We start from the raw sequence: 24,619 nt of genomic DNA, 5'->3' as shown, positions 1-24,619 counted from the left end.
AAGTCTATTTTTCTGAAACTTCTCCCTGCTGGCAAAGGGTTGCAGATCCTAGACTACGCTAGAGGTGTAGAAGTCCCTCCCTGTTTTAAGGACCTGTAGAGGCATGGGCTATACCCTCCACTGGAATGGGTTGATGTCCTTGAGCTGTTGTTACTGAATTAAGTTGTATGAACTCTGCTTGGGCCCTAGCCTGGCCGGGGCTCTCTGCCTCAGATGGGGAGGGTTCTTTGTTGGGGTTTGAAACCGAAGGTGAGATCAGCACATCACAAGCTTTATTCAATGGCTAAAGAATGGAGAAGAGGAAACTAAGTTCACAGATCAACTTCTCACCCACCTGGCAGAGTGATTTAATTTAAAGAGTAAAGACAAATGGAGGACTGAGGCTAATGATGGGGAGGCGTATGAACTAAGTTTCCTGGGGAAGGGGCAGGGCTTTTTCCAGCAAGTGCAGTGCAACCCCGTTTTGTCCTTTTTTGGTCCTTAATATCCAGTCTTGGCTGCCAGTAGGTGTGTCATTTAATATGCAAATATATAGTGAAATCATGTAATGAGACTCAGTCTTTTGGAGGTCAGATTCATTGACATCTTGGTCCCAGCTGGTTCCATCTGGGGGCAGGGGTGTGTGTGTAGCTTCCTTTCTTGTCACTGGATCCTTTAATTTAAAGATGATGTTCACTGCTGCTAAAGGAAGGGGGTGTTGGCAGGTGTTGAGCAAGGACACTGCTGCTAAAAGTAGGGTTGGAGGGTTGTGAGCAAGGACCTGGAGCGGCTCTGGCAACACCATTGTGAGAGTTACTTGCAGCTGTTGGAGCCTGGAAGACACAAACTTAACCAAAAGTTTAAACAGATAAGGGCCAAAAAGGAGAAGAACAGTAATAGCAACTAAAGGGCACAGAAAAGGAAGGAACCAGGTTATTCTGGGAGGGCTTCCCTAACTGTTGACCAGACAGTGGAGGTGATATCGCTTCTGCCAAAATTGTGAAGCCATTCCTCTTGAGGGTATATTTAATATTAACTTTATCTGTCCTGTTGCATTGCTTCAGGTGTAGCAGGAAGTAATTAGTTATCTCACAAATTATGCAATATTCTGCCAGAAGGAAATCAAGAGCTAGACGATCATCCAAAACTATGTTAGCCAAAGAAAAAAGAGAGGTCTTAAGTCCCGTTAAGGCTTGACCTGTCTGCTTTATCCTATAACCAAGCTGTCTGGTGAGATTTCTGTGTTGCTTCATGGTATGTAAATCTCCCCCTTGGAGCTGCCAGTCCTGTGGCCAGCCCTGCCCAGATAAGATCATTCCTAGTGCTTTCCAGGTTCGGTGGTGAGCTGGAGTGGTCCTGTTAGAATAAAAATCCCTCTTTTTTTTTTTGCGTTTTCGTAAATTTATTTATATATGTATTTTATAATATTTTTTAAATTGAAGTATAGTTAATGTACAGTAATACATATTAGAGGTATACAACATAGTGATTCACAATTATTAAAGGTTATACTCCATTTATAGTTATAAAATGTTGGCTATATTCCCCATGTTGTACAGTACATACTTGGGGCTTATTTTATTTAAAAAATTTTTCATACTTGCATTTTTTTATTTGGTAAAATGTCCATAATATGGAAGTTAACCTTTTAAACATTGGAAGTGTATGGTTCAGTGGCATGAAGTACATTCACAGTGATGTACAGCTATCACCAATATTTATTTCCAGAAGTTTTCCAACATGCAAAAGAGAAACTCTGTACTCATTGAGCAGTAATCTACCCCCGTCCCCCTGGCCCTGGTAACTTTGATTCTACTTCCTTTCTGCATGAATACCTCTTCCTGGATACCTCATGTTAACCATGCCATCATGGAAGTGGAATCTTACGGTATCTGTCCTTTTTTATCTGCCCGATTTCACCTGGCATAATGTTTTGGAGGTTCATGCATGTTGTAGCGTGGGTCAGAAGTTCATTCTTTTTTATGGCCAAATCATATTCCATTGTGCGCATACACCATATTTTGTCCACTCATCCGTTGATGGACACCTGGACTGCTTCCACCTTTTGTCTAGTGTCAGTAATGCTGCTGTGGAACTGTGGGGGTGCAGGTATCTGTTTGAATCCTTGTGTTTACTTCTTTTGGACATATACCCAGGAGTGGAACTGCTGGATCATAGGTTCATTCAATTTTTTTTAGCATTTATATATATATTTGTATTGAAGTATAGTCAGTTGACCATGCTGTGTCAATTTCTGGCATACAGCATACTGCTTCAGTCACACATGAACATACATACCCTCATTTTCACATTCCTTTCCACTGTAAGTTACTACAAGATACTGAGTATGGTTCCCTGTGCTCTATATTATGCACTTATTGTTAATCTACTTTATGCATATTAGTTAGTATCTGCAAGTCTCAAACTCCCAATTTTTCCCTTCCCACCCTGTTACCCCCTGGTAACCATAAGTTTGTTTTCTGTGTTTGTGAGTCTGTTTCTGCTTTGTAAAGTTCATTTGTGTCTTGTTTTAGATTCCATGTATAAGTGATATCATGTGGTACTTTTCTTTCCCTTTCTGGCTTACTTTGCTTAGAATGACAGCCCCCAGGTCCATCCATGCTGCTGCAAATGGCGTTATTTTGTGCTTTTTTACGGCTGAGTTGTATTCCACTGTAGAAATATGCCGCCGCTTCTTTATCTAGTCATCTGTCGGACATTTCGGTTGTTTACACGTCTCGGCTATTGTAAATAGTGCTGCTGTGAGCGTTGGGGGTGCATGTATCTTTTCGAATTAGACTTCCCTCTGGATATATGCCCAGGAGCGCAAATGGTGGATCATCCGGTAAGGCTATTTGTAGTGTTTTGAAGAATCTCTGTACTGTTTTCCATAAGGGCTGCACCAAGCTGCATTCCCCCGAGCAGTGTAGGAGGGTTCCCTTTTCCCCACACCCTCTCCAGCATTTGTCGTTTGTGGACTTTTGAATGATGGCCATTCAGATTGGTTCTGATGTGGCTTTCTCTGACAGTGATATTGAGCTTTTTTCATGTGCCTGTTGGCCATTTGTGTGTCTCCTTTGGCGAATTGATTGTTAGGTCCTCGGCCTTGGAATTGGTTGTTGGTTTGCTTTTTTTAGGATAACGTTGTACAAGCTGTTTCTGTATTCTGGATGTTAGGCACTTGTCAGTCTCATCTTTTGCAAATATTTTCTCTCATTCCCTAGGTTTTCTTTTTGCTTTGCTTATGGTTTCCTTTGCTGTGCGAAAGCTTGTAAGTAATTAGGTCCCATTTATTTTTACTTTTCTTTCTACTGCCTGGGTAGACTGCCATAGGAGAACATTGCTGAGATTTGTGTCAGAGAATGTTTTGCTTACATTTTCTTCTAAGAGGTTTATAGTGTCTTGTGTTAGGTGTCAGTCTTTAAGCCATTTTGAGTTTATTTTTGGGTATGGTGTGAGGGAGTATTGTAACTTCATGCATTTACATGCAGCTGTCCAGTTTTCTCAAACCCATTTGCTGAAGGGACTGTCTTTAGTCCAGTATATGTCCTTGCCTCCTGTGTCAAAGATTAATTGACCAAAAGTGTGTGGGTTTATTTCTGGGCTCACTGTTCTGTTCCACTGATCCATGTGTCTGTTCTTGTACCAGTACCATGCTGTTTTGATTAGTGGGGATCTGTAGTATTGTCTGAAGCCTAGGAGGGTTATTCCTCCCAGCTTCATTCTTTTTCTTCAGTTTTGCTTTGGCAATTCTGGGTCTTTTGTGATTCCATGTAAATTTTAGGATTAGTTGTTCTGGTTCTGTGGAAAATGGCCTGGGTAATTTGAGAGGGGTCGCATGAAATCTGTAGATAGCTTTGGGGTCATATGGCCATTTTAATAATGTTAATTCTTCCAATCCAAGAACGTGGGATAGCTTTCCATTTCTTGGTCATCCTTAATTTCCTTAGTCAATGTTTTTTCAGTGTTTAACTTTTGGAGGAACTGCCAAAGTGCTTTCTATAGCATCTGACCACAGCCATGCACAAAGGACAATGTTTTCTACTTTTTTTTTCTCTTTTACAAACATTAATGTATGTATTCATTTTAGAATGTCCTGATTTTTTACATGCAAGTATAGCTGATGTACAATATTGTTTGTTACAGGTATACACGATAGGGATTCACTATTTTTAAAGGATAAACTCCACTCACCAGTAGTAGAAAATAGCGGCTATATTTCCCGTGTTGTGCAGTACATCCTTGTAGCTCATTTTGCACCTGATAGTTTGTTCCTCTTCATCCTCCATGTCTTGCCTCTCCCCCTCTGAAACCACCAGTTCCTTCTCCACATTTATACGTGTTTCTTTTTTGTTATATTTACTAGTTTGTTGTATTTTCTGTATATTCCATATTTAAGTGACATATGACAGTATGTCTTTCTCTGTCAGGCTTATTTCACTTTAGACAATGCCCTCTACGTCCATCCATGCTCTACAGTAGAAACTAACGTAACATTTTAACTGTGTTTCATTTAAAAAGAAAACAAACAACCCATCTGAAATATGGGCAGAACTGAACACACATTTTTCCAAAAGAGGAAATGCAGGTGGCCCACAGGAATGTGAAAAGCTGCTCAACATCACCAATATCAGGGTAATGGAAATCAAAACCACAATGATATAGCATCTCACACTTATCAGAACGGCCAGCATCAAAAAGAACACAAATTAGGGATGTTCACAAAGATGCGGAGAAAAGAGAACACTTGTATACTGTTGGTGTGAATGTACATTCCGTGCAGCCACAATAGAAAGCAATATAGAGGCTTCTCAAAAACCAAAGAAGAATGAACCATGATATGGTTCAGCACATCTCTTCCTGGGCATAACACTGGAGAAAAACAAAAACATTAATTCAAAAGGATACCTACACCCTGCTATTAAGAATAGCAGTATTATCAATTTTTAATTGAAGTACAGCCAACTAGAATGCATCAGTTTCTGGTGTACAGCACAATGTCCCAGTCATAAGAGCAATATTATTTATGATATCCAAGCCGTGGAAGCATGCCAAGTGCACATCAGCAGATGAATGGGTAAAAAAGATGTAGCATATACACTCAGTGGAATACAACTCACATAAAAATGATACTTTGCCATTTGCAGTTGCTCATTCACAATTTTTTTTGTTGTTGCACTTCAAAAACCAGAATTTTATAACTGGCGTAAACATTTTCCTTGCATCAAAAACAACAAAATACCTAGAAGTAAACTTAACTAAAGGTGTTACCTATATTCTGAAAAGTGTAAAACATTGATGAAGGAACCTGAAGATGATAGAAAGAAATGGAAAGATATTTTGTGCTCTCGGATTGGAAGAATCAACAGTATCAGTATGGCCATTACTACCCAAAGCAATCTACAGATCCAGTGCAACCACTGTCGTAATATGACATTTGTCATAGAACTAGAACAAACTATTCCAAAATTTATTTGGAACCTGAAAAGACCCTGCATTGCCAAAGCAATATTTTGTAGGCCTTTTTTTTCCTCTTCTTTTTTTAATATTTTTCTTGTGGTTTGATGACTAGAGTAGTTCTTTTAACATTTGTTGTAAAGCTGGTTTGGTGGTACTAAGTTCTTTTAGCTTTTGCTTATCTGTGCTTTTGCTTTCTCCATCAAATCTGAACGAGAGCCTTGCTGGATAGAGTATTACTGGTTGTAAGTTTTTTCCCTTGCATCACTCTAAATATATCGTGCCACTCCCTTCTGGCCTGTAGTTTCTGCTGAAAAATCACCTGATAACCTTATGGGAGTTCCCTTGTACGTTATTTGTTGTTTTTCTCTTGCTGATTTTAATATTTTCTCATTCTTAATGTTTGTCAATTTGATTACTGCGTGCCTTGGTGTTTTCCTCTGTGGGTTGATCCTGTGTGGAACTGCACTTCCTGGACTTGAGTGACTGTTTCCCAAGTTAGGGAAGTTTTCAGTTATTAAGACTGGAGTCTTCATAAAGTTTTATAAAGGCCTGTACTTATATATGGGAGTTCTCCCCATTTTGGTGGCTGTTTACAAAATAGGTCCAGTTCTAAAACAGTGTTAAAATGAAGGTATTCATTATGTCACAACTTCTCCTGGTTACCCACGGTATACTGGGGCCAGGCCGCGTTGCAAAAGAAAAGCAGCTTATTCCTTTTTAAACCATGTAAATTATCCCTAGTTGTTCAGAATGCAACCCAGAGGAGGGGCCTTAGGGATTCCTTGGCTGTTTTTCATGTTCACATATAAATTTGGGGCAGACAACTAGAGATCCCAGGGGTTGAATGGAGTTGAGACTTAATGTAATGACAAAGGGGATCACAGAGCTCCCTCCCCAGAGTTAGTGACAGAGACGACGAGTCTCCAGTATGACAGGGACAGGGACAGGGGTGTAGGTTTGAGAAGCAAGGTAAAGGGAGGAGGGACAGAAAAGACTGAAAAAAGGAGAAAGAGATTGCTGTTTCACCTCACCCCTGTGGGTGTCTCTTGAGGCACCAGCCTGCACGCTGTCAGTAAGGGCCAGTGATGGAGCACCCTGCCTGCTGCTTGCCTGGGTGACTTTTGCTGGGAACCAGCCATTTGTATATCTGTGGAATTCTAACCCACGGGTGAGGTTTGTACCCACTCATACATCCATCTGTGGGACTTAAACCGACAGGTTTATATAGAAATCTGCCACTTCAGCCCATTCTGACAGGACTTTTTTTAGTGGCAGGACAGTGAAGGTAAGAATATTGTGATGATCTTTTAGTCACTATACAATGTAAGAGCTGAATCTCCATCACTCTTAGAGATCTTGAGACTGAGGTCTGCACGGTATGAAGCAAGCTTTTTCCCCCCCTCATCCAGGGTGAGCTGTTGCCGGCCAGAGGGAGCCTGGTCTCGCAGACTGAGAGGAGTAATGCTGTAGTTCCCGACGGCTACTCTCTCAGGAGGATAGGACAGTGAAATGCGGGAGGACAGAGGAGAGAACAGAGAAAGTAGAGTGGTATCAGGAGAGGGAAAAGGACAAAGAGGGAAGGGAGAGTGGGGAGGGGAAAGGTGTTGCCTGACTGGGGGTCCTGAGGCCCTCAGGGGCCAGGAAGCAAACGTGGTGATGCTGAAACAAGAGGGTCAGGCAGCCAGCTGCTTGTCACCCCGGGGGAAGCTGTGTTCAGTGGTCCTGGAGGTGCTCCTGGGGAGGGGACAAAAGACCCCATAGGAGTCCCAGTGGAGTTGCCACACGGTAAGTTGCTGACCCGGGTTCTTGGGCTCTTTAATCAATAGAAATTGAAATGAGGCCTCGCGATAAATTCAGGCAAAGCTTTATTGGGACTCATGCTCTAGCAGGAAGGAGCAGAAACAAGTAAGATGCCCTTACTTGCTCCCTGAGGAGGGGTGAGCTGGTCCCTTCAGTAGGATGAGGGTAATGGCAGATGCATGGGCCAGAGAGGTGTCATAGGGGGTCTGCCCACCCCGCTGGTGGTGCTGTGTGCAGGGATCATGAATAGCACCCTGCTTTTGTTCCAGACACTTCAGAAGTAGCAGCTGGGTTTTTGGTCTTTTGTATCTAATTCATAATTTGCTCCAACCATGTGTGCAGTAACTTTTAGTCCCTTATAATTTCTTTGACTGTTGCTCCAGGAGACATTTGTCCAGGTGTAAGCACTGCAGCAAAGGGTCCCAGGTCCCAGCCTGTCTCACTAGATCTTGCTAGTGAGACACCTTCTTTGAAGTCTTAGAGCCTCAGTTTTTAATTTTTTTAAGGATGCTGTACTGTGGTGAGGGTTAAGGTAGTTTCCATGTGACTGAGTGGATTCTGTAGGACCTTTAGGGCTACTGATGTGCAAAGTACAGTTGACCCTTGAACAACCCCAGTTTGAACTGTACGGGGTCCACTTACATGTGGATTTTTTCCAGTAACTAGTACTACAGTACTGCAGGATCCCGGGTTTGTTGAATTCACAGATGAGGAACTGTGGCCAAAACAGGTGGGTGAACTGTAAAGTTTTATCTGGCTTTTCTGCTGCAGAGGGTCAGGGATCCCTAACCTCTGTTTATTCAAGTGTCAACTGTGTATGCTGGATAATACAATTTCTGGGCTAAATGCAATGAACAACATAAAATTGGGTAACGTGGAAAAGAATGTGAGCGGGCGGCCTCACTGAGGGGGTGACATTTGAGCTAAATGACAAGGAGGCAGCCATGGGAACCTCTAGGGCAGAGCATTCCAGGTAGGAACAAGCTTGCCGAATTTGAGGAGTATCAAGGAGGCCAGTGTGATACGGTGGAGGGGTGGATTTAGGATGTTTAAGAGGTAGAGCCTACTGTCTTGTTTTGTTCTACTGGGGGGAAAGGGGCAAAGGGGTCCAACAGCAGAGTGGGCCCGAAGCTGGACCACTCCCCTCTCAAGGGTGAGTGGTGCCATGCATCCTCATGTGACCTGTACATGGTTGTATTTCCAGTCTCATGCGGTGTGCCTGGAGGAACCACTGCTTTTCCTATTCTACAGATGAGAAAACTGAGGTCTGAAAGGGGGCAAAAGTTGTAAGCTTAGTAACAGAAGTACCAGCCTTCAACCTGTGTTCCTCCATCGACCAGCCTGGGTGCCTGCATGCATTGGGAGTGTCTTTTTCCCCCATTTTGGGGCTCTCAGAGCCTTCGTGGCACTGGACTCTAGTTGTCTGTCACACCTGATGCCAGCAGATCACACAGTGGTGGGTGCCCGTCCCACATCTGCTTGGAGGAGAGATGACCCAGCTGTGGGTAGGGGTCTCCGGGGGTGGAGGAGTGGAGACGCACAGGCCTCCTTTGTCTTGGCTGCCCTGTGGAACGTTGCTAGAGGTGAGCCTAAGGCTGGTCTGGATGCAGACACCAAGTCCCTGCATATATGAGTGGCAGGGCTCCCTGGGAAAGACCCTGGGCCCCATCACCAGGTCTAGGTGGGTCCATGTGGGTCACTCCGCCCCTTCTCATGGCTGAGAGTTGGCCCCTCTAAATATAGCACAGTGGGCTGAGCTCAGGCCTATTTTCAGCCCAGGCTGGGAGGTGGCCAGGCCTTCCCCAGGCTCTCAGAGGAGCCACTGCTGCCTCCACCCAGTCCTGCAACTGGGCTCTGTCATCGGCCCCCTGCTTGCCCACCACTCGCCATGCCCAAGGAGACCCAAGAAGGTAGGTAATGCCTGTGAGGGAGGGTAAGGCCCCAATTCTGTGGATCATGGAGAAACCTGGCCCCTGCCCCACTGACTTCACTTCCTTGACTGACTAGTCATTAGTTCCCGTGTCCCATCTCAAGTAAAGGGACCTGTTTCCTGTGTGTGGAGGAAGGGCCTACCATGCCTGGAACACCTCCTCACCTCAGGCCTGTTCCTATTGCTGGGGACAGCAGGGAGGGGCTGGGGGGAGCTTCCCAGTTGGAGGGGAGTGAACTACAGGCTGTGCCCAAGTGGGTGTCAGTCAGGCAGGCTGACCAGTTCAGTTCTTCCTTCAGGGAAGACACTGGGATTGTGGGTAGGCAGTGGTTTTGGAAAGCACTTGGGCACACTGTCCAGGGACTGGGAGTGGATAGGCTTCTGGCCTCCAACTTGGGCCTGAGTGGCCCCAACTCCCTAAAGGTTGGGATCCCTAGGTCTGGCCCGACTGTTAAGTCTTCGGTGGCCATTTTCCTATTTGCCCCCACTGCATGCAAAAAGTACAGAGACACAGAGGGGCCAGGGCAGGGACCTAGGAAGCCTCAGGTACAGTGCTGGCCAGGATGCAGGACCAGCTGTTCCAAGGTTCAGCTTGGCTCAGCTAGTCAATTCCCACTCATTACATTTTCAACACATGACTCTGGGTGGGAGGGGCCTGGCCCCGGAGGTAGGGGTGTCTTAACAATGGTTTACTATGTTTTTCCTGGTAACAGACAGAATCCAAGCTCAATTTACAGCGTGGGAAAAGCACAGCCACGTGCAAATGGGGAATTTAATACAACCCTCAACCCACCAGCACCCAAACAGAACGACAGCATCTGTTTTTACTTACTTTTGAGCATGTCAAGGGCCAGCGTCAGGCAAATCCTGAAGGTTGAGGTACTGTTCTGAAAGTGATAGACCCAGAAAGTCCAGTCACCCTTGCCCCATCAGGAGGTGTCCCCTCAGTGCCCCCTACTTTGTCATCTAGCGTCCAGCTAGGTATCTGGAGATTATAAGGGGCTGGGATTTAAAAAAAAAATCAGAAGAAAAAAATTTTAGAAACTACAAAATCCTTCAGTGGGTCCAAGAAATAAGCGATTAAAATCATAAGAGAAGTACAAAGACCCCCAATGATTAAATGGGCAGAGGCTGTCCTAGGAAGCCACGTACATACTTGTCGGGCTCCCCAAGCAAAGGCACCTAACAAAAATTGGTCAAAAAGGCCTTATCTCCCTAAAACTTAGCAAATATCTATGTGTACGCTTATGTATATACTTTTTTTTCCCCCAGTGGAGATGCCTGACGGCGATGTTGTACTTTCTTGGGGGCTGTGGACAGCCATTCTGGTGGACAATTTGATAGCTTAAAAGTCCCTGCTCTTTGATCTAGTAATTCCACTTCTGGGAACCTGTCCTAAATAACTATTGGGGGAAAAACGGTCAAACTCAATGATGCATGTCCTTTTATAGGGGTTATTAATTTCAGAAGGGAACTGGAAACCACCAAAATGCCCAGGCAGCAGAAATCATGCTGAGTATATTAAAGGTGGGGCTGCTTCTGCTGAGGATGAGAGGGCCCCAGGCACAGGGTCTGCAGGGAAAACTGATAGTAGAAGAGGCAGGAATGAGTTTCATGTGCTGTGGGTTTAGTTCTCTAAGGCAGATAAACTGTTCTCTAGAAATGAACAGGCAGAGAGGAATGCCTGAAAGTCCTTGAGGTGTTTGGAAGGGAACAAACCTGAGCAAGTCAACTGCACCTCCTGCTACTGTGGGTGAAACAGGCCTATGGGGCTCTGGGGTCGTCTTGGCTCCAAATCTAAGGTCTTTCCTGAGTTGGTTTTAGGGGATTAGGAGCCAAATGCCCCTTTGTCCTGTCCCCACCTTTTCTGAGCCCCTGCTGCTGCTGGAGGCCATCTAGAAGGGAGGAGATGACCTGCTGGCTGAATCAGCCCTGCGCTGCCCCTGCAGACACCGTGGCACCGACAGTCAGCCCAAGGAGCAGGGCACCACTGGCCCGCAACCACGTGCAGGAGGTGTGCCTGCACCAGGTGGACTCTATCAGTGACCTACACAGTGGAGGTGAGGGGGGCCGGGGCGGGTGGGACCAGTGGATGGGAGAAGGGAGGAAAGCAGATGTGCCTACCGCCCTCTTCCTCCTGATGCCCCATTTGTCCTGCAGGTTCACTGTGCCCCTACCTGGCCGAGGAGGCGCAGCCATGGGATGAGCTGCTGGGCATCCTGCCGCCATCACTGTGCACGCAGACCAGCTGCAGCTCTGTGCACAGCCGAGGGGCCTTTCTGCTGCTGCTCGCGCTGCTGGTGCTCACCTGCCTGGCACTCGCCGTCCTGGCTGTCTACCTTAGTGGTAGGGAGGGTGCAGGAAGCCAGCGGGACCAAGAGGTTGAGGCAGTGAAGGGCTGGGTGGGTGGGGAGTCGTGGGTTAGCACGTGGTCTGATAATCACCCCCGTTCCCACCTGTCCTACAGTGCTGCAGAGTGAATCCCTACGTGTGCTGGCGCACACACTCCGTACACAGGAGGAGACGCTACTCAAACTCCGGCTAGCCAGCCTCAGCCAGCTGCGAAGGCTCAACTCCAGTGAGGCTCGAGCACCCAGCTGAGATGCCACTTGGGCCTGGGGCCTGGGGGTACGTGCAGGGGGGAATAAAGTGGCTGTTCGTAGGTTTCTCCTCTCCCACTGCTGCTTTACACTACTTCCTTGGTGAGGTTTTTGTACAAGAGCCCGGTCTGACCCTACAGCTGCCTGCCTCGGCTTCTCAGCCTAGGCCCAGTCAAGACTTCTGGTGCCAAGGCCCTACTTTGGGTGGCCCAAGGTCAGAGGAAGCGACACCAGCCTCCTGGCTCCTCTTGTGGCCTGTCAGCACCCTCTGGCCTCCCCCAGATAACAGGTTCAGAAGCCTAGAAATAGCTGCCTACCCCCATCACCTAAACTTTGCCAGGCCTCCCAGTGGGGGTCCAGCCTCAGCTCTCAAAAGACAGGCTGGCCACCTGGGAAGAGACTATCTTGGAGGGCAAAGGTGAGACGGGGAGGCCCGGTTGGTCCCAAGCCTGTGATGGTGGAGAGGGAGGGAGTGAGTACAGGCAGAAATACCCAGAAGCCAGGGCCACAGAAGGCTGAGCATTCTGTTTAATTAATTATATCTAATAATCTTTTAAAAATTAGCACATAAATCCATTCCTCCCCACCTGTTGTAGTGGCATCTGTCCAAATACCACCCCCACCCCCAGGAAGTGGCTCATCCCAGGGCAGCAAGGCCTGAGAAAGTAATAAACAGCCCTTTTCTTCCTGCCCCACAGCCCTGAGACAGGGCAGGAAGAGGCCACAGGGCAGAGTGCAGGGGCAAAGTGCCAGGATCCCAAGCAACCTGGCCTCCAGCCACCCACCCCCATGTCTGTTTTTTGGTTTTGTCATTAAAAAAATAAAGCGACAATTCCTGGCAAGATCCAGGGGTTGCACTGTCTTCTGTTAAAAATATGGGCAAGGATGTGGACAATCTCCTCTTGAGCTGGTCCCACCTCACAGGATGTCTGCCCGCTTGTCCCGCACACGGCTGCGCGCCTTGGTCCGAGCTTTGAAGGCAGCAGCGTTGTACAGGTGCTGGAGTGGGGGCAAGGATCCAGTGAGTTGAAGAGGAAGGAGGCGGCCCAGGGCTTCTCCACCCGCTGCAGAACCCCAGGCGGCGGGAACCGAGGTAAGACAAAGGTGCCCAAGGGTACAGACCTTCTCAAAACGTGAAATCTTGCAGGCCTTCAGGGCAGTGGCATCCAGCACCAGCACAGGACCCAGGCCAAAGATGTCACGGAGTAGCTCATTGTTCTGAGGGCAAAGAACAGTGAGGGCAGTGAGCTCAGAGCAGTCTGAAGCAGCCGAGCTGGGTGCCCTATCCCTGTCCACCTCCCCACCTGGAGGTGATGGTGCAGGCCGGAACCCAGCACATCCTTGAAGGCGGCGTAGATCCGGCGCCGAGCCCAGCTGTCCACATAGAGCACCTCGAGCCCAAAGCGGACTGTCTCCTCCTCACACTCGCCGCCCTGCAGGATAGAGGGGCCCATGGGACTGGCCTTGGCGGCTGGGCCCGGGGATACACTCGCTAGGACGCGCTGGTCCTCACACGCACCTCAACAAAGCGCAGCACTGCACGGAAGGTAGAGCGCTGACGCCGGCGGTCAGCCTTGGCTCGGTACTTGTTGCTGTCAGTGGCCAGAGTGCGCAGCGCACTGCAGAGGGCTTCCATGTCCTGGTAAATAAAGTCCTGCAGTGGGAGCGATGGAGGCTGTGTGAGCAGAAGCCTGAGCCCTACTGGCTCTCCACATGGTGGGGGGAAGGGGATGGTTCAGACCCTCCTTTCACTGAGGAAGTCATTTTCTTGTCTGCCTGGCCCCCCTGAATCCCTTCTTGGCCCCTGCCTGGGCTGGACACCCCTGCTCAGGGGCGCCATCTCAGCACCTGGCATCTGAGTCTGTGTCAGGGCTACTTGCCCTGCATAATGACCTTGTTTTCTGTGGCATCCCCTGCACCCAGCCTGAGATGGGCAGGTGGTGTCACAGCAGGCACCCTCCCCACCCTGACACCCCGTCGCATCTCTCGCACCTCTAGGTCCCGGGTGAGTTCAAAGAGCAGTGCGATGGTCTCGCCAGCAGCGATCCGCAGGTTCACGCTTTCACTGGACAAGAGCTGGGGCAGCCGAGGCAGCTGCCTAGGGAAGGGGCAGGCTGAGGTGTGGGTTGGAAGTCTCTTTACCCTTCCCCTCCCACTCCCAGTGGGCAGTCACCCCTACCTGTCCAGGATGTGGCGGATGTGGGTGCTGGGGCAGATGGTGAGGAGCAATGCCCAGGCCTGCAGGGCAGCACAGAGCAGGCCATGCAGGCTGACAGGGACCACAGGGGCTGTGGGGCCACCCACACCACAGAAACGGCTGAAAACACCTTCCAAGCAGGTGAGGCAAGAGACCAAGTCCTAGAGGCACAGGGAGGCAGGGGAGTGGCTCAGGGCCAAGCTAGGGTCTTGGTGCTCTGCTGCCTGTACCTGCAGGCTACTTACCTGTATATCGCCAGCAGCTACGTAGCAGCCCAAGCCAAGAGCAGAAGCACACTGTTGGGAGGAGAGCCAGGCCGTGGTCAGAGGGTGAGCCTGAGTTCCCAGCCACGGGGCTCACCTTCAGAGGAGGGGAACTTGGAGGCCGGTGGGACCCACCTCTCTGCTTAGGGATTAGGCAAAGGAAGTATGTCACAGGGCATGGAACACTCACGTGGAGCCGGGCAGCAGGACTAGCTGTGCCATCACTGAGCACAGAGACCAGCAGGGGTTGCAGGCTGTGGAATAACTCCTCACCCTTGGGTCCAGGGCCCAGCTGCACACACAGCAGGCCTAGTACGGCAGCAGCCAAGGCCTGTTCCTCATCCTTCCCTGCAGGGATGCCTTCCAGTCAGTCCATGCAGCAGGGGTCAGCACCCAGCCAGTTCAGGCCCCCTGTGCACCCCCAGGCCCAACCTTTCTTGAGGCACTTTTCCAAGGCATCGGCCAGTGTGAGGCGGCGCTCCAGCACGAAGTCGGGGAGTAGGTGGGCCGCCAGGGCCAGGCGCAGGCTCTCAAGAGCACTCTGCCGGGTCTTGAAACTGACGGATAAAGGAGGTCTCGTGGGCCAACCCTACCCAGGTCACATTTGGCATAGGCTGAGCAGGGACATGGGGGAAGGGGCTGGTTGGCAGTCAGGGGTACCTCTTGTCTGTGAGGCAGTCCACATACTCCTTCAACTTCTCCTCAAGGTCTTCCTGCTGACCCTGCTCATCCACGGCATCCCCCCCTGCAAGGCCAGCTGGTCATCCCTGCTTCCTGCCCTAGCCCGCCGAGCCCCCACGGAGTCCCGACCAAACGCCCACCCAGTCTCACCAAGGCTTTCCTCTGCTGCGGTGCTAACGAGGCTGGGGCATTCACTGGTGTTGCTGCGGGCCTCACTGGCTGCCTCATCCTCGCTGGAGCCTGACTCAGCCTGGGTATTGCTCCGGGCACCTGTGGAGGGTGGAACGGGACACTTGGCCTGCCTTCATTAATGAGTGATGGCTGGGGTTACCTCACCCAGGCTCATGACCCCACAAGACAGAATGCTGCCCCTCCCAAGGCTGAAGTGGGAGGCACAGAGGCTGATGCTGGGCACCGTGAGCCAGGAAACAGGAGAAAGGGAGCAAAGTCTACTTCTGGGGAGAGTCAGGCATCAGGGCCAAATGAGGATGACCTGGCAGGCTTGGTGAGCAGTGCCTCCCTGAGACTAGAGCCTGCTTTTTTTTTCTTAAGAGGTTATTTATATATTTACTTGATAATATCATGTTTTTAAAATTGAAGTATAGTTGATATACAGTATTATATAACAGATACACAATTTAGTGATTCACCATTTTAAAAGGTTATACTATATTTATACTTAGTATCAAATATTGGCTATATTCCCCCATGTTTTACAATAATACGTCCTTGTAGCTTATTTTATACCTGATAGTTTGTACTTCTAAATCCTCTACCTCTATCTTGCCCCTATGCCCCCTCCTCACTGGTAACCCTAGTTCCTTCTCTACATCTGTGAGTCTGTTTCTTTTCTGTTACGTTCACTAGTTTGTTATATTTTTTAGATTCCACATGTAAGTAGTATCTTACAGTATTTGTCTTTCTCTGTCTAACTTATTTCCCTCAGCATCATGCCCTCCCAGTCTATCCATGCTGTACACCACAAACTAATACAACATTTTAAATCAACTCTACTTCAGTTAAAAGGCAAACAAAGAACCCATTTAAAATATCGGCAGAATAGACTTACCTTATGATCCAGCAATCCCACTCCTGGGCATATATCCAGAGAAAAATATAATTCAAAAAGACACACCCCAACGTTCACAGCAGCACTATTTAAATAGCCAAGACACGGAAAGGACCTAATGTCCATCGACAGATGACTGGATATATATGTACTGGATATAAGCTGAGGTATGTATGTACACAATGGAATCGCCCCTCAGAAAGACTAGGACAGTGAGAATACACAGGTCAGAGAACAGAGGTGGAATGCTTTCTAACGTTTTGAGAGTAAAGGGCCTTTGAAAAAAGAGGAAAATACAGAGACTTAGTAGGACAAAAAAAAGTATGAGAGAATAAAAACAGACATGGGTTATTAGGAAATGTTGAGAAAAAGAGCAAGGAAGACAATGCCTGAGAAAGATGACAGAGAATACGCAACTAGAAGGAAAGGGAAAAAAAAAAAAGGTTTTGAAGGAGAAAATGAGAAAAAGAGCTTCCCCAGAAGTGAAGTGAGGGACTCACCCGGCTGCTCTCCCTGCGGCTAAGAACACTGTGGGGAGGGATGGCAGGCTTCAGGGGACAGGAGGGTGACCTCCTCCCACAATGGGATGGGATGGTGGTGTCACGCAAGCTGGACCTGACCAGGTCAGGGTGGAGTCTTTTAACATGGGAGAGTTAGCCGACCAAAAAGACTATTCTGACAACCTACTCTGAGGACAAATGACATTCTGGGACACCAGCTTTTCCAGACGTGCATGTTGTGTGAATGAAGACATTGGGAGATCAACTCAGGATGTGATTCTATTCTGTGGAAGCCATAGTTAGTTACAAGTCAACTTGATGAAATAAAACATAAGATTTTAAAGAATAATAAAAGTTGTGAAAATATAAACTATTTAAAGTACAATGAAATAAAATAGATTTTAGAATGGCCTTTAAATTTCTATCAAAATTATTTAAGAGAATATTCATGGATGTGTATAATGAGAAAAATATAAAAAAGATAACTGGGGAGGGGTAAATTTGTATTTGATGCTCCCAAACTTCTAACTATTATGTATAAAACAGATAAACAACAAGGTTCTATGATATAGTACAGGATATTCAATACCTTGTAATAACCTATAAGGAAAAAATATGGGTGTATATATGGATGAATGAATCACCATGCTATATACCAGAAATTAATACACTGTAAATCAGCTATACTTCAATAAAAATAAAAGCCCAAAATACGATTTTTAAAAATATTTCGGTGATCATAACTTTGTCCACTTAAAATGTATCTTCAGTTAAAATGTATTTTTAGTTAAAAGAAACAATGGAGATAAACAACTAATTCAAATAAATCTATGTCATACTCTTTCTTACCAGAATGTTACTTTCAGGATTAATAATACTCTCCCTTGTGGTGGTTGTAAAATATGTTCCTCAAATTAATTGGCATAAACTTAACGTGGAGGAGAAAATGAAATATTCAGAAACTAATTTTAAAAGTAATACAATATGTTCATCTGGAAACCAGTATGTTTACTTGGGTTTCAGTGACTTCTAAGGTAGAGAAGAAACTGCAGAAAATGTCACTTCCTGATCCAAGGACACACGCACCCCAGTTCAAGCAGAAGCCCAGCTTCTGCCTGCACCTCGATGACTCCTCAGAGGAAATTCCCACATGAGAATTTACACGGTGGGCATTGAGAAGTATTCACATAGCAGTAAGTATTACTAGAAATAAGAAGGAAATGTTCATAATGAGGAAAGCATCAAAACAGAAAGACATAAAAAACTCCTAAATATTTAGGACTGGCCTCAGCTACAGGAAGCGAAAGTGGACAGAATGAGCAGGAACCACGGACGAGGCCGCTGGAGGTGCGCAGGGGAGCAGATGGGAGACCAGAGGCCCGGGTGAAGTACCTGGAGAGGCGGAGGGGCGAGGAGCCGAGGAGGACCTGGGCCTGGCTGGGCCCCGCCAAGGGCCCAGGAACCTGGTCCAGTCATGGAGCCCACGACACAGAGGGGCCCACGAGGGGGCCGAGAGCCCGAGCCCCCCTCCCAGGAAAAGGGGCAGGGTGATTAAGCGGTGCTGGGAAAACTGAACAACTACCTGTGACAGCCTGAAATCAGAACATTCTACAAAAAAGAAACTCAAAATGGACTAAAGACTTGAATGTAAGACCAGATACTTGAAAAAGTATCGAAAGGAAAACACAGGCAGAGCACTCTGGGACATAAATCACAGAAATATATATATATTTGGTTTCTTTGTTTTGGTGGGGCGGCAGAGATCATTAAGATTATTTATTTATTTATTTATTTACTTATTTATTTACTTGCCTATTTACTTATTTTTAATGGAGGTACTGGGGATTGAACCCAGAACCTCATGCATGCTAAGCATGCCCCTAACACTTGAGCGATAACCCCCTCAAGCAACATATTTTTGGGAACAGCTCCCGCGGTAATCGAAATAAAAGCAAAAATAAACATATGGGATCTAATGAAACTGCAAAGCTTTTCCACAGCTAACGATTCCATCAACAAAACGAACAGAAAACCTACACAATGGGAGAAAATCTTTGCAAATGATGCGACTGACAAGGAACCAATTTCAGAAATACACAAACAGCTCATACACCTTGGAAAAAAAAAAAAAGCAACCCTATCAAAAAATGTGCAAAAGACCTAAATAGACATCTCTCCAAAGAAGACATACAGATGGCCAACAAGCACATGAAAAGATGTTTCACATCACTATTAGAGAAATGCAAATCAAAACCCCACAAATGCAAATCAAAACTCACACCAGTCAGAATGGCCATCATTTGAAAGTCTACAAATGACATATGCTGGAGGGGGTGTGCAGAAAAGGGAACCCTCCCACCTACACTGTTGATGAGAACGTAGTTTGCTGCAGCTGTTAAGGAAACGAGTATGAAGACTCCTCAAAAAAAAAAACAAAAACAAAAACAAAAAAACAGACTTAACACATCATCCAGTAGTCTGACGCATGGGCATATATATCTGAGGGGTACATCCAGAGGGAACTCTAATTCCAAAAGATACATGCACCCCAATGTTCACAGCAGCACTGTATACAATAGGCCAGACAGGACAGCAACTGAAATGTGCCTCGACAGGTGACTCCATAAAAAGCTATGGTATATTTATACCATGGAATACTACTCAGCCATTAAAAGGAGTGAAATAATGCCATTTGCAGCAATGTGAATGGACCTAGGGATGGTCATTCTAAGTGAAACAGGAGAAAAGGGGAAGGAAATCACCGTGTGCCATCACTCATAGGTGGAATCTAAAAGAAGAATAAAAGAGGACACTATTGAACTAAACTACAAAATAGAAACAGACTCGCAGACACTGTAAACAATCTTATGGTTACCAGGCAAAGGGGATGGGAAGGGATAAATTTGGGAGTTTTAGATTTGCAAATGTTAGCCACTATACATAAAAATAGATTAAAAAAAACAAAGGAAGTTTCTTGTTTACAGCACAGGGTACTATATTTAGTATGTCATAATAACATTTAATGAAATAGAATATGAAGGTGAATGTATGTATGTATATGCATGACTTGGATATTGTGCTCTACACAAGAAACTGACACATTGTAACTGACTGTACTTCAGTTAATCAATTGATCACACTGGAATTAAAATAAAAAGTAACCTGCTATGTTCAATGGGTATGACCTTAACTATAGTCTTATACTTGAAAAAATAAAATCTTTAAAGGAAAGTGTTTTTGATTTTTTTTTTTTTACCTCTAAGTGCATTTACCCAAAAGTAACTCATGATATAAGACTTTTCTTATCCACCCTCAGATTTTTTTTGCATTGTTTATATTTTTTATTTGATTCAAGTATAGTCAGTTTACAATGCTGTGTTAATTGTGGCATACAGCATGATTCAGTTATACATATATATGTGTATATATATATTCCTTTTCATATTCTTTTTTTATATGTATATATTTCCATTGAAGTACAGTGAGTTTACAGTGTGTTGTCAATTTCTGGTGTACAGCATAATGCTTCAGTCATACACAAACATACATGTAGTTTTCAGATTCTTTTTCATCATAAATTACAAGATACTGAATATAGTTCCCTGTGCTATATAGTATGAACTTGTTTATGTATTTTATATATATTAGTATCTCCAAATCTCAAACTCCCAAGTTATCCCTTCCCACACCACCATCAGATTCTTGATAAGGATATTTACCATCAAGAAGTTTTACAAAGAACGCTAAGATGTAGACATTCAGCAGCCCACAGGGCCAGTATTTCAGTAAGGACCCCAATACAGCAATAAGGCTTATTCACAGCACAGCTTACACTTTCCCATGTAAAATAATTACCTACTTAAAGCCCAATTTCCCAGGTATCATGCCAGGGTGCAAAGCTTAGAGGGAGGAAAGGAAAAGTTGTCTACATTTAAAAGATGAGGAAACTAAAGCACAGAGAAGTTAATCAGATCAAAGCTAAAGCAGAAAAAGGAAAAGCTTTATCTGGCCCACTTTATAACAGTTTCTGAATCTAAACATCTGTCTGAATTCATGACAAATATTAAATGCCGTATTACTCTTCTTTAAAAAGAGTGAGCTTTCATTCTAGAAAAACACTAGCATCAAGATACATTTTGTATAAAAAACAAATTATATTAAGGGGGTGGAGGGTACAGCTCAGTGGCAGACCACTTGCTCAGCATGCAGAAGGTTCTGGGTTCAATCTCCAGTACCTCCATTAAAAAATAAATAAATAAACCTAATTATGCCCCCCAAAATAAATAAACATAAATCGTACAAAATTTTTTTTAATTTTTAAAAATTATATTACATGGAGATTTATAGTAGCTTTATTGATAATTGTCAACACTTGGAAGTAACCAAGATGTCCTTCAATAAGTGAATGGATAAACAAACTGTGGTATATGCAGACAATGTAATATTATTGAGCAGTAAAAAGAAATGAGCTATCAAGCCCTGTAAAGACAGGAAAAGACCTTAAATGTGTATTACTTAGTAAAAGTAGCCAATCTAAAAGGCTACATACTGTATGATTCTAACTACATGACAATCTAGCAAAGGCAAAACTATGGCAACAGTAAAGATTCGTGATTGCTAGGGGTTGGGGAAGAGGAAGGGATGAATAGAAGCACAGAGAATTTTTTGAACAGCGAAACTATTCTGTATGATACTATAATGGTGGAGCCATTATACATTTGGCAAAACTCGTAACATACAACACAAAGAGTGAACCCTAGCATAAACTACAGACTTTGGGTAGTAATGACATGTCAATGTAGGCTCACCAACTGTTAACAAATGTACCTCTGCTGTGGAATGCTGATATGTATGGGTGGGAGCAACGGGTATATGGGAAATCTGTACTTCCCATTCAATTTTGCTACGAACCTAACACTGTACTAAAAAATAAAGTCTATTTTTTAGAAGTGAAATTATATAAATGTTCTAATTTGTTATCTAGGTGGTGGTTTTATCTGGGTTAGGTGTGTACATGTGTAAAAATGTTCACATTATGTATACTTTATATATATTTTATACTTCAATAAGAGTTATTTTAAAAGAAAACAAAAATCTAACACAGCAAACCGATCACCTGAGGGGGAATAAATCTGTGTTTAAACTACCACTGGAAGACAGCAAGAGGAATACTATATACTGGTTTTCTCTATCAACAAACTAGAAAAAAATACAGTAAGCTAAAAACAAAAGACACACAAAATTTTTCATAAAATGCCTTCTTAAAGAAGCAGTATTTAAAGAGTTAATTTCTCACTTCAACCGACTCCAACACGAAAGTTTCATTCATCTTAAATACTCACCTTACCTTACATCCAGAAAATACTATTTTAGCAGGTCCATATGAATCAACTTTATTCTTTAAGAGACTTAAGAAGCTATAAAAGAGGATGCTGATAATCAAGTTCTCGGCTACAAAGAAATCAGTCACTGAACACTGGCACAAGAAGTCAACGATGAAATGAAATGGAACATGCCATACAGAACTATGAACACACAGTGTGGAAATGATTTTTAACAGGAGGGTGGATTTAAGGGATGAATATTCCACCAAAAGCAGTACTTGCTGCTCCCAGAAATTAAAATCACTTAGCTAGGACTCTGGTTGCTCCTGGTTTTCAAATACCACACATGGAAAATCATCAGATAAGGAAGCCTCAAGGTTTGAAAAGTTTCATGTGAATTAAAATTAATTCACATGCAACTTTTTAAGGTAGCATAGCTGCCATATGACCTATGTCCTATTACTCTGCCATCTTGACCGGACTGCTTTAAGGATACCTAGGATACTGGGCCAAGGGAGAGGGGGCTGCATAGGCCCCACTTAGGCCAGCAGCCCAGCCTAGGGTGGGGGCATATCCAGGCAGATCCTGGAGGAGCCTTTGGATGCCCCAAAATGGCCAGGGCAAGGGTCGGGGACTTAAAACAGTCAAACAGACTCAGGGTTCAAATCCCAGCTACACATCCTAACAGGAGTGTAAACAGGTCAGGTTCCTAGTCTTCAAAGCCTCAATTTCTCCATCTGCAAAGAAGACCTCTTTGGGGCAAGGCAAGTGAAGGTAATGACTAAACAAGTGACTACTAATGGCTCTTCTGTGGACCAACAAGCTCACCAGGTCACCCACCAGCCCTGGCGGCAAAGGCCCAGCTCCTAGTGGATGCAGGTGGGTGCCCTAGGCTTCAAGCATACTGGCTTCTGAGCACCCCCTGGTCCATCCCAGGCCTTCAGCCCCAGGTGGATGGACACACAGGCTCCTTCTGACCCTGGGAAGTGCAGAGAGCTGAGTGGCCCCTGACTGCATGAGCCCCTGAAAACAGGTGAACACAGGGCAATTTCAGGGTCAGCAGAGCTGGACCACTTATGTGAGTGGGTTCTGCCCAGGGTCAGGGACTGACTTTGGCAAGGGCAGCTACTGTAGTGGAGCTCCATACATGTTCTGGTCACCAGGCTGGCCCTACTTCCAGGAACTATGTACATACTCCCTGTGCCTGCCAGACAAAGTCCAGCGCGCACACACACACTGGCCTCTGCTCACCTCCTCTCTCACTACCCTACAAACCAGAGACCCAACTTTCCCTCATCTGGTCCACTGTGCCATGGCCCCTCCAGATGTCAGGCCCTTGCCCAGCTTGTGGCCTCTATATGGCGCTCTCCTCTTAACCTTCTCAGGACTCACCCAAGAACCCCTCTCTTGAGGCTTCCTTGGTTCCTATCTGGGGCTGTCACCACTCAGTGAACTTGTCCCCCAGCACTAGTCCTTCTGGAGCGTTGCCACCCTCTTCAATGTCCCCTTGTAACGGAGCAGGACCCTATGAGGCCTTCCTGGGACAGGCCCCTCCCCCATATTCTCTGCTGTAGCTTCTCTCTTAAGTACCTAGATAATGGTATTTGATGAACATTGCCTCAATTGTTTTAAGGTGCTAAAACCACCACCAAATGGACGAAGTTAACTAATTGATGATCATGAGCACCATAGCCTCCAGACCTACTGGCACCTGAGGACTGATAAAGTGAAATCCCCGTGACAACCACCCTGTTACCTCACCATCAAGCAATCAGATAACTGTGCAGTTTTTTACATATCCTGGCATGCTCTCCCTCATCTTGCCTTTAAAAATGTTTCACTGAAACTTTTTGGGGAGTTCTGGGTTTCTGAGCACGAGCCATGTGTTCTCCCTGTAGCACCTTACAATAAACGCTGCTTTTTCCTATACTACAACCCAGTGTCAGTAGATTGGCTTTACTGCACGCGGACAGACCCAAATTTGGTTCGGTAACACCCTCACAAGCCCCATTAAAGTGGTGACCGTGTCTGAGGTGTGTCTAATAGGCACCCCATCCCTGCAAAGCAAACATGTATCTTTACTGTACCACAACATGCTCCTCCTGGTCGACCTGATAAGCGACTCTCAGGGTTACCTCAGGCTCCAGGGCACTCATCTACCTTCCAGAGACAAGCAGCCAAGACCCAAATTTTGCAGCTTCCCCATCACTCCCTCTCTTGGTGCTCCGGGAAAAGCCACCCTCCGGCCAACTTCCTAGTCTAGTCCAGGAAAGATCAGGGCTTGGAGAAAGGGCTGGGTTCCTGCTCTGCCTGGCCGGTACGTCCACCACAGTAGACGACCGGTGTGGCGGAACGATGAAGCAACTAAGGCCGGGAGGTGCACACCGGATTAGGGCCGGGAGCTAGGGCTCCAGGCAGACAGGCAACGCGCTCAAGCTGAGCACACACGTGGCCGCTGATTCCTGGCGCACGTGCGGGCCACAGGGGAGTTGCGGGGCGCCGCACCAGACTGGATGAGGCAGGAGTCCTCACCCCAGGACCCTCGGGGACACAGACGGGAACCCAATCAGGACCCCCACTCGCCGTTCCTCACTTGCGCCGCGTCCCCCACTTACCTCCTCCGCGGCGCTGGCCTCTGCGGGGTGCACTGCCCTTTCGGGCGCGGGGCATGTCGGGAATCCGGCGTCGATGGGCGCGGGGTCAGGCACCTGGCGGGCGGGGGCTCCAGACCAGCGAGTCGCCGGCCAGTGTGCTGAATTGAGACTTCGGCAGACGACGGGAGCCACACGCCGCGCGCGCCACCATCTTCGCGAGGC

General features: G+C 46.2%; 2 protein-coding genes across 6 annotated transcripts; one reads left to right on the top strand and one right to left on the bottom strand.

Moving 5' to 3' along the window:
- Positions 1-250: 250 nt before the first annotated feature.
- IFRD2 (interferon related developmental regulator 2) lies at positions 251-24,613 on the bottom strand. Of its 4 annotated transcripts, XR_004142439.2 has the most exons (15): positions 24,419-24,613; positions 15,061-15,180; positions 14,890-14,974; positions 14,662-14,804; positions 14,420-14,577; positions 14,212-14,262; positions 13,949-14,127; positions 13,762-13,867; positions 13,289-13,423; positions 13,074-13,202; positions 12,892-12,987; positions 12,687-12,768; positions 11,347-11,567; positions 10,002-10,056; positions 251-826 (listed from the first exon to the last, which is right to left on the bottom strand). XR_004142439.2 is itself a non-coding variant. In XM_031470393.2 (12 exons), the coding sequence occupies exons 1-12, from the start codon at positions 24,471-24,473 to the stop codon at positions 12,688-12,690; spliced, it is 1,338 nt and encodes a 445-aa protein (XP_031326253.1). In that variant the 5' UTR covers positions 24,474-24,613; the 3' UTR covers positions 12,276-12,687. The 4 variants fall into 4 exon arrangements, 3 of the variants coding, with proteins under 3 accessions (XP_031326253.1, XP_031326255.1, XP_031326254.1); XM_031470393.2 differs by lacking the exons at positions 251-826; positions 10,002-10,056; positions 11,347-11,567 and having other exon boundaries at positions 12,276-12,768; XM_031470395.2 differs by lacking the exons at positions 251-826; positions 10,002-10,056; positions 11,347-11,567 and having other exon boundaries at positions 12,276-12,768; positions 13,949-14,007.
- LSMEM2 (leucine rich single-pass membrane protein 2) lies at positions 8,802-12,613 on the top strand. 2 transcript variants are annotated; one of them, XM_064496526.1, is made up of 4 exons: positions 8,802-9,149; positions 11,119-11,229; positions 11,330-11,515; positions 11,637-12,613. In XM_064496526.1, exons 1-4 carry the CDS (start codon positions 9,128-9,130, stop codon positions 11,768-11,770), a joined length of 453 nt encoding a protein of 150 aa, XP_064352596.1. In that variant the 5' UTR covers positions 8,802-9,127; the 3' UTR covers positions 11,771-12,613. The 2 variants fall into 2 exon arrangements, with proteins under 2 accessions (XP_064352596.1, XP_064352595.1); XM_064496525.1 differs by having other exon boundaries at positions 8,802-11,229.
- Positions 24,614-24,619: the final 6 nt, after the last annotated feature.

This window comes from Camelus dromedarius, chromosome 17, assembly GCF_036321535.1.
Source record: "Camelus dromedarius isolate mCamDro1 chromosome 17, mCamDro1.pat, whole genome shotgun sequence".
NCBI lineage: Eukaryota > Metazoa > Chordata > Mammalia > Artiodactyla > Camelidae > Camelus > Camelus dromedarius.
The sequence above is the reverse complement of the archived record's forward strand: the minus strand, read 5'-3'. Positions and strand labels throughout refer to the sequence as shown.